This window comes from Geospiza fortis, unplaced genomic scaffold (genome assembly GCF_000277835.1).
Source record: "Geospiza fortis unplaced genomic scaffold, GeoFor_1.0 scaffold213, whole genome shotgun sequence".
In the NCBI taxonomy this organism is placed as follows: Eukaryota; Metazoa; Chordata; class Aves; order Passeriformes; family Thraupidae; genus Geospiza; species Geospiza fortis.
Genome location: NW_005054399.1, coordinates 1893999 through 1903372, shown reverse-complemented (window position 1 = coordinate 1903372; position 9374 = coordinate 1893999). Strand labels below are relative to the sequence as shown.

The following is a 9374-nucleotide window of genomic DNA, read 5'->3' as shown; positions in this document are numbered from 1 at the left end:
TCGGGGGAATTTCTGGCTCTGCACAGCTCCTGCCAGGAGGGCACAGCCGGCTCCAGGGAACGGGGACAGGAGCACAGGGAACGGCCTCAGGGGAGCCCAGGGTAGATATTTGGGAGAATTCCCCCATGGAAAGGGTGCTCAGGGATTGGAACCGCACAGGGAGGGTTGGAGTCGCCGTCCCTGGAAGTGTCCCAGGAACTCCTGGAGGTGGCACTCAGAGCTCTGTGCTGGGGACAAGGTGGGCATCGGGCACAGCTGGGACTCCATGGGCTGGGAGGGCTTTTCCAGCCTTTGGGGATTGGGGGATTCTGTGTTTCTGCCCTCACAGGGATACATAAAGCACTGCCCTCAGTGCTGGCTGCTGCTGGAGGGGCTGCTCCATCCCTGGGCTCTGGGAATGCCAGGCTCTGCTGCAGGGCTGGCACCCAGGGGTCCAACAGCCTCTCCCCTCCATTCCAGGGCTCGGGATGGATTTCCTGACGCTGTTCCTGCTGTACCTGTGCTCCGTGCTGGCCGTCGCTGCCCTGCTGTGCCTCTGCTCGGGAAGGCAGGAGAGCTTCCTCGCCAGGAGTGTCGCCAGGGCCAGCCAGGTACAGCACTGCGCTGCCAGGCAGGGAATGAACTTCCAGGGGAACGAGCAGCTCCCCTGCTGGCACTCTGCCCTGCTTTGTTGCGCTGAAATTAGGGCAACTGCTCTATTTCTCAAAAAAAAAACCCAACAAAAGCTGGTGTGTGTGGTCAGAGTGATAATGTATTTCGTCCTGCTTTAATGTCTGTTCTCAAGGAAGTGAGATAGGAAGTAGAAATACACTTCCTTTGAGATGGTTAAATCCTGCCCAAGCAGGATGTGAAAATCATTTGGGTCTCCCAGCTCCTGTCCCTGCCCGTGCCTGTCTGGGGTGAGGGTGGAGCTTCCCACCCTGCCAGAAGTGCCTTCCTCAGTAACACCACTACACAGCTCGGAAAAATTAAACAAGAATCGGGCCCCAGGAATTTGCAGTGTTGTGGTGTTGCTGCTGTCATCGAGAGGAAAAAGGTGGGGGAGGTTTGAGGATTAAAATAGGGAGAGAATTACAAGTGGTGGCAGATATTTGAGGGAAAGCTCTTTAATGTGGGTACTAATGCTGCAGGCTCTTGTTCACTAAGAAAGAAGCCGGAATGAAGAGCTTTAAAAGAGGATTAAGAATTGGCATTTTATTGTAAAAATGGGGAATTGGGAAAGCACCAGTTCATTTTTCTGTCTGTTGGGCTGTGTCTGAATGAAAAGGAAAAAAATGCTGTAATATTTCTGGAAGGTAAAGGATAGGAAAATTATCACTTAAATTGTAAATTACGTTTAATGCTGTTCACAGGAGTTCAGACAGACTTTTTTTATTACTGGTATTATACTTCCTTTTGGTTTATAGACACACTGTGCAGAGAAATTGATTTTTTTCCCCCCATATCTTAATAGCTGCTGCTATGAGGTGTTTAAACAGCAGCAATTAAATTACTGCTGTGGTATGAAGCCACTGTCTGGAGGAATCCAATCAATACTTGTGCCTGGGAAATAAATACATGTGGATGTAATCAATATTCTACCTGGGATATAAATCCAGGCAATGCTAAATGTCAGGTCACAATAGAAGATAAATGATTATAAGATAAGGAGCAGTACAGTGCAAACCCCAGAGTGTCAGAAGGGCCTGAAGCTCTTAGAGAGCATCCAGGGGATGGACATGGGGGGGTGAAGGGCCTGGAGGGGCCATGGAGGAGCAGCTGAGGGCACTGGGCTGCAGAGTGCTGAGGTTTCCTGCAGGCTCTTTTCTACTGGGTCGTGTTTCCTCTTACAGCACACTTGGAAAAAAAACCCTTCTTTTTGCAAACAGTCATCCCTCAATCCGCCGAGCTGAGACACACCACTTCACACCAAAATATTTAGCATCTTCTCAGCTCCACATATGCTTTTTGCCTCCTGGTCTTTCACATCTGAGGCAAGAAGCTCTCACTGCATATTTTCCCTCTGTGTCAGCTAGAAATAGGCGCAGCCTCTCTAATTGCTGCGTTGCTATAGAGATCTGACAGCTCAGAGCAGGCAACTCCTGCTCCAGAGATCTGTCAGCTCAGAGCAGGCAATTCCTGCTACAGAGATCTGTCAGCTCAGAGCAGGCAACTCCTGCTATGGAGATCTGACAGCTCAGAGCAGGCAACTCCTGCTACAGAGATCTGTCAGAGCAGGCAATTCCTGCTACAGAGATCTGACAGCTCAGAGCAGGCAACTCCTGTTATAGAGATCTGACAGCTCAGAGCAGGCAATTCCTGCTATAGAGATCTGTCAGCTCAGAGCAGGCAACTCCTGTTATAGAGATCTGACAGCTCAGAGCAGGCAATTCCTGCTATAGAGATCTGTCAGCTCAGAGCAGGCAACTCCTGCTATAGAGATCTGACAGCTCAGAGCAGGCAATTCCTGCTACAGAGATCTGACAGCTCAGAGCAGGCAACTCCTGCTCTGGAGATCTGACAGCTCAGAGCAGGCAACTCCTGCTCTGGAGATCTGACAGCTCAGAGCAGGCAACTCCTGCTCTGGAGATCTGACAGCTCAGAGCAGGCAACTCCTGCTCTGGAGATCTGACAGCTCAGAGCAGGCAACTCCTGCTCTGGAGATCTGACAGCTCAGAGCAGGCAACTCCTGCTCTGGAGATCTGACAGCTCAGAGCAGGCAACTCCTGCTCTGGAGATCTGACAGCTCAGAGCAGGCAACTCCTGCTCTGGAGATCTGACAGCTCAGAGCAGGCAACTCCTGCTCTGGAGATCTGACAGCTCAGAGCAGGCAACTCCTGCTCTGGAGATCTGACAGCTCAGAGCAGGCAACTCCTGCTCTGGAGATCTGACAGCTCAGAGCAGGCAACTCCTGCTCTGGAGATCTGACAGCTCAGAGCAGGCAACTCCTGCTATAGAGATCTGACAGCTCAGAGCAGGCAATTCTTGCTATAGAGACACAGAGCCACAGGCTGGAGCTGCACCAACTGCATTTTTGGGGGTTTGGCTAGCTTGTGGGGCTTTTTTCCCTCTCTTTTCTGGAGGCCACAAGCTTTATCCCTTTGCTTATCTCCCCCTGATCTGTCAGATGGGCTGATGGAGCATATTGTAGCTGGGGAATTGCTCAGTTCTATCCCCTGCTTAACCCAGCCCCACCCCACACCCGGCCTAAGCTCCTTAGAACTTTCACACATTAACCCAGATCTGTTTGTTTGGGCCTGGGGGGCTCCCAGGAGCACGGAACCTCAGCCCCCTGTGGAAAACCCCAGCAGCTTCCCTGCCTCTCTTCCTCCTTCATGGAGAGGGGGCTCAGGCATGGGCTCTGCCCAGGGGTGCCCATCCCTGGAGGTGTCCAAGGAACACCTGGAGGTGGCACTCAGAGCTCTGGGCTGGGACAAGGTGGGCATTTGGAGCAGGTTGGACTCCAGGAGCTTGAAGGGCTTGTGCAGCCTTCTGTGATTCTGTGTGCTATGGCTGGACTTCATGGTTTGAAGGTGTCTCCCACCTTTGATTCTGTGGTGAGACGCTCCTGAAAAGGAGCCTCCTCCCCAGTGCTGGGGCTGTGCAGGTCCAGAGCTGAGGGACGAGGGACTTGGACTTCAATCTGAGCTTGCCCCGAGGCAGCAGGGATGGCCAGGTAGCATTTCCTGCCATTTCCTTCCTTTCCTCAGGTGCTGTCACTGGTGATCCCCAGCCAGCTGCAGAGGGTGGCACAGCGGGCACTGCACAGGCTCTTCCACACAAGGTACTGCACTTTTGTGCCTTTGGCACTCTGATTTCTGGCTACTGTTGGGATCTCCTGCCGCCATCAGAGCTCTCAGTATTATCCTTGGGTATTCTGTCTCCATTTGGGATGCCTGTCAGCATTGCAGATTCCCTTTGAGGTTTGCCACGCTGCTGGCTCTGCCTTCCTTGCTCGTTGTTCGGAGGCTGGTGCCCTGAAATGCTGGAACATACTGACAAACGGAGATAATGTGGCTCAGTAACAGATGTTGGCCACGCTGCTGGGATCCTGCATCCCCACAGGAATTACCACAGCTGCAGATGGAGCCAGACAGACTCTGTCTCCATCCTCCCCCTCAAATCCCATTAGTGTCAGCCCAGCAGCCCGGGTGTCCAGGTGGCTGGGGGGAAGCTGCACAGCAGCCTGCTGGACTCAGGTGCATTTTGTGTGTCTGTGAACTCTGGTGCCTCGGGAAGGATTCCAATACCTTTTCTCTGGGGACAGCAGCTCGCTGTGACAGTGACTTCAGGGCTGTAATCTGCAGCTGTGTTGGGAGTGCTGGGGTGGGTCTGTGCCTGTTCTGCTGATGCCCTGCTCCAGCACAGCCTGAGACAGAGAGGTGGCACTGCCAGAGGTGCAGGGGGCACTGGGAATCTCCACATCCTCTGGAACTGGTGCTCAGTGCCCACCTCCTGCCACTCTTGTTTCCTAACAGCTGGTTATATCACTGCAGAGTTTTAAAGGTTATTTTCTTTGCTTTCAGAGCAGCAAATGCCTTCTGGCAGAATGTTTTGTGGCCTATTGCTGTGGCATGTTTTGTCAGCAGCAAGTGATTATAGGACTTTGTACTGACAGGGAAAAAATCCAAAGTACACGTGAATAAAGCAGGGAATTTAGCTGACATATTTAAAGGAGCATATGTGGGAAGAAGAGAAGGAGAAGCCAGTGGATGGAGAAAACACTATTAATATGCAATCCAAGCTGGCCTGAAAACCTAAAAGAGGTGTCTCCTTGCATTTGGAAAGTCTTTGATCACCTCTGAGTGTACTTGACCTGTTAATCAGGATGCTGAGTATTAACCAGACTGTCCCCTTTGCTCGGCAGGAGCTGTTTGTTTGTGGTCCTGCACGTAGCCCTGCAGGCTGCAGTGTTTGGGGAGTACACCTGGGAGGTGTTTGTGTACTGCTGGGAGCTGCAGTTCCCCCTGCTCCTGCTGCTGCTGCCCTACCTGCTGCTGGCTGCCAACCTGGGCTGCTTCCTGCTCTGCTCCCGGGCCGACCCTGGTGAGATCACACCCCTGCTCTTTGAAAACAGAAACAAAAATGCTACAAATCCCATGGCTGAGTTCTTTTTCCCGTCTCTTTGGCAGGTACAGTGACGAAATCCAACGCTGCATCCCTGGCTAAGGTTTATGCCTATGATGGGGTGTTGTTCCAGAGAGGCCTTGTGTGTCCCACGTGCACCCTGGAGAAACCAGCCAGGTCCAAGCACTGCAGTAAGGATCTGAGATTCCTTGATTACCATGGCAGTAAGAGCTTCCCAGAGGAGCTCTCCCCCAGGAGCTGCAGTTCCCACTAGAGCTGTTCTGTTACCAGCTCAGTGCTCACAGGGCTGGGATTGTTCTCCTGGGCTCCCAGGTCACAGCTGCCTTTGCCCATCCCTGGAGCTGGTTGGGTGCTGTTTCTTCTCACAGAAATTACCAGTTCTGAGGGATAATTCAGGGTCGGGAACAGCTGCTAACAGAAATTGTCACCTGTCAGGACCTCAGATCAGGATTTTCTGTTTCACAGTCACAGAGCCCTGCACTGGTTTGGGCTGGAGGGATCTTTAGAGCCCATTTCATGTCACCCCCTGCCAGGGCAGGGACACCTTCCGCTAGCCCAGGCTGCTCCAAGCCCTGCCAGCCTGACCTGGGATGCTGCCTGGGATGAGAAGTCCACAACCTCTGTTTATTATCTAAAATAAAGGTGGGAGCTCCAATCTCTGCCTTTCAGGTGCTTTGCCAGGCAGTACTGTCAGAGAAACCAAAGCCTTGGAGCTGCAGTCATGGTGAATATAAAGGGAAATGGAATATGTTGTTTTCCTTAGGATCTACAATTGAATTTATTTGCTTCAAAAGCTGCCAGCTAAACCCTGACTGCAACTCCCACATATTTCCAGCTTAAAAAACACCTAAAGATCCAACTGCTTACTTAAAAACCAAGTGCCAGGATCTCAGAATCTCTGCTGGTCACAGTGCCTCTGAGATACGTACAAGCCTCTTTGTCCCAGCCCAGCAGTTGAAGAAGGAGTGAGGATTCTTCTGTTCTCATTCTCGAGGTTGTTTATTATTTCTTATCTATAACATTCTTTCTCCAACCTGCCATAGGTCTGTCTGGCAGGTCGGGTTGAGGCACACTGGTGTTATCTTTTATCCTAAAAACTACGTGTTTGGGGCAGACTGCAGGGTTTGGGAACAGACTGCAGGGTTTTAGCTGTTTTGTACATATAACTAGATGTAGAAAAACTACGTGTACATTATTTACCATAACCTCCCAATACCTATCACCTAGGTTAGACAGTGAGTTTCTACCTTAAACCAATCCAAAATCCAGCATCACCCAGAACACAGAGGCTAGGATGAAAAAAGAAGGACAGGGTACACCCAAATTCCTCCATCTTGGGACCCTGAGCCCCCATTCTAAAAACCCCAAAAATCTGTTTTTCACCCCATGACAAACTAACTATTTTTCTACTTAAACTCTCTTGACTTGTAATTCTTCATGTAAAGGTGGTAATTTGCTCCATGGGTCAAAATCAAAGTCACAGGAGTCCTGGGCCCTGTGCCAGGGTCTGTGAGCCCCCCAGGCAGGGGCTCGAGTCCTCCAGGGCAGCCAGAGGGATTTCTGGCTTCTGACACCAAGGCTCTTGTTTTGGCCCTGCCTCCTGGAGGCGTGTGCAGGACGTGTGTGCATCGCTTCGACCACCACTGCGTGTGGGTGAACAACTGCATCGGGGCGGGCAACGCGGGCGCGTTCCTGCTCTACCTGCTGTCCCTGACGGCCACCGCCGGCGCCGTGGCTGCTGTCACTGCTGCCCTCCTCATCCACGTGCTGCTGCTCTCCAACGCCGTGCACGGCACCTACCTGGATGCCCAGGGCCAGGAGCAGCCCGTGGGGATCCCCCTGCTCGTCCAGGTCAGTGCTGTACAACGTCCTGGTGGCACTGTGCTGTCAGGAGCCACCTCCTGTTCCCCCAGCACGGGGACAGGCTGCAGGGTGTTGGGGACAGGCTGCAGGGTGTTGGGGACAGGCTGCAGGGTGTTGGGACAGGCTGCAGGGTGCTGGGACAGACTGCAGGGTTTGGGACAGGCTGCAGGGTTTGGGACAGGCTGCAGGGTGTTGGGACAGGCTGCAGGGTGGTTTGGGACAGGCTGCAGGGTTTGGGACAGACTGCAGGGTTTGGGACAGGCTGCAGGGTTTTGGGGACAGACTGCAGGGTTTGGGACAGGCTGCAGGGTTTGGGACAGACTGCAGGGTGTTGGGGACAGGCTGCAAAGTTTTAGCTGTTTTATACATCTATAACTAGATGTAGAAAACTGCCACTGCTGAATACTTTAGAAATGGGGGTTTTTCTCACAGCACTTCCCATCCTACAGGTTCCTGTCTCCAGGAGCTGTCACTCAGTTCATATCTGGTTCATAGAGAAGGAATTTCCATTCCAGTGACTAGCTGATGTAGTGGAGTTCAGGAAACAGCTGAGAGTCCCTGAGGTAGCTTTGTGGAGGTGTTAAAGCAGGACACACCACCCTGGAGTGCAGATGCAGTGCCACCTGCACATGGGTGTGCATTCCAGCTGGGGCTGTGCAGTGCCCGTGGGATTCAACCCTCCCACATTTTAACTTACTTTTCTCTTTCTCTGCAGCACCTTTTCTTGACTTTCCCCAGGATTGTCTTCATGCTGGGCTTTGTCATCCTGCTCACCCTGATCCTGGGGGGATATTGCTCCTTCAGTCTGTATTTGGCCCTCACCAACCAGACCACCAACGAATGGTGCAAATCCCGAAGATTTGGGAGCTCCCCCCATCTCCCCTCGCAGCCTCATGACAGACCCCTTGTCTACAAAAACATCTATTCCAAAGGGATCTGGAGGAATTTAAAGGAAATCTTTAACCCTCCTACCGTGCTGGAAAGGAAGAAGAAAACATGAAGATATTCTTGTTTCTCTGGGCGTTTTTAAATGTTTTCTAAGACTTCAGTTCAGCAGTGGGCTTGGCTGCCCCAGGCAGATTGTGGAACAAGATTACTGCAGAATTCACATCTTGGTGCCCCAGCAGAGCATCACTGGAGCTCCCTCCCTCAGTGAGACTCAGGGCCAGCTCAGGCCTGGCCCCTGAGCGCAGGGATTTGGTCCATCTTCCCAAAGTGAACCTTTCTCTCTGGGAAGGGCTAACACAGAGCTCCTGTGAGTTTTGAGGAAGCAGCACCTTTTTGTCTCTTTCTTTGGGAAACAATTAACCCATGACTATTAACAATGACCACAACAGGTTGTGTGTATTTAGCTGAAAGAATGATTTCTGGCAGGATCTTACCTGCAGAAACCATATCCTACTGCAGCTTTGGAGCACTAACTTCAGGAAGGAAATTAAAGTGTCCCTGTTTACCTCTCAGAAGTTCTTCTGTTTGAGTACAATAGAAGAGAAATTGGAAAAAAAATGTAGTAAGAACTTTAAATAATTTTATTTTTAAAAATGTATTTATTTACATGCCAAAACTGTACAATATGCAATCAAAAATCAACATATGGTTTAAAAAAAACCAAATTCCTGTACAATATGGCTTTCCAGCCCCCAGGCTGGCATTGCAGGGTACAATGATGCATTCACAGACCAGTACATAAGGCTACTTGTCCAGGATACCAAAGAAAAGAGAAATACTGCAGTACCGTGCCTTGGGAGGCCTGAAGGAGTGAGGTTAAAGGCATGAGAGTGTTTCAGTGGTGCTCAACACACACCACAACTCCTTAGGTTTGGTTTTCTCAACTTGTTTTAAATGCATATATTTAAATAATCCCTTGTGAGACCCCACACACTTGCTACACTTTCTGAATCCTTTTAAAAACCAGACCCCTGCTGTCCCAGTGGCAGGCAGAGGGGGCTGATTCCCAAAGGATCTTCCTTAATTCGAGGCTGCTGTACAGAATACTGAGTGCCACTTGTGACCTGTCAGTCTCCTCAGGGCGACCAGGCCAAGGGTTTAACTCCTGGAATTGGTTTTAGACTGAGAACACCTTGGACCTGCCCTGTCCCATCCTGTTTTAGACCTGCACTATCCCGTTTCAGACCTGTCCTATCCCATTTCAGGCCTATCCCATTTTAGACCTGTCCTATCCCATTTTAGACCTGCGCTATCCTGTTTCAGACCTGTCCTATCCCGTTTTAGACCTGCCCTCTCCCCTTTTGGGGGCCTGCACTGTCCCATGAGTGTTCCCCTGGCTCTGTGAGCAGCCCCAGTGGCCAGGTGTGCAGCTCCCACCCCTCACACGATCACAGTCTGCACCTCCACGTCTCCCTCCTGCGCGGCGATGACGAACTCCCCGGCGTGCTCCATGATCTCGATGTCCTCGGAGGCCACCATGGTGACGGTGGCCTCCT

The 9374-nt window shown here is 51.4% G+C and overlaps 2 protein-coding genes across 2 annotated transcripts in view; one reads left to right on the top strand and one right to left on the bottom strand.

Moving 5' to 3' along the window:
• On the top strand, positions 1-8538 carry ZDHHC4 (zinc finger DHHC-type containing 4). The gene is made up of 7 exons (XM_005425962.2): positions 1-238; positions 460-590; positions 3690-3763; positions 4847-5025; positions 5112-5237; positions 6674-6918; positions 7646-8538. Exons 2-7 carry the CDS (start codon positions 468-470, stop codon positions 7928-7930), a joined length of 1032 nt encoding a protein of 343 aa, XP_005426019.1. The 5' UTR covers positions 1-238; positions 460-467; the 3' UTR covers positions 7931-8538.
• The window catches only part of E4F1 (E4F transcription factor 1), a gene marked incomplete at its 5' end in the record, with an annotated part of 8796 nt that continues 7879 nt past the window's right edge, over positions 8458-9374 (bottom strand). Inside the window, one exon of the mRNA XM_031061076.1 lies at positions 8458-9372. Coding sequence (XP_030916936.1) covers positions 9259-9372 — 114 coding nt within the window. The remainder of the gene's footprint in view (positions 9373-9374) is intronic.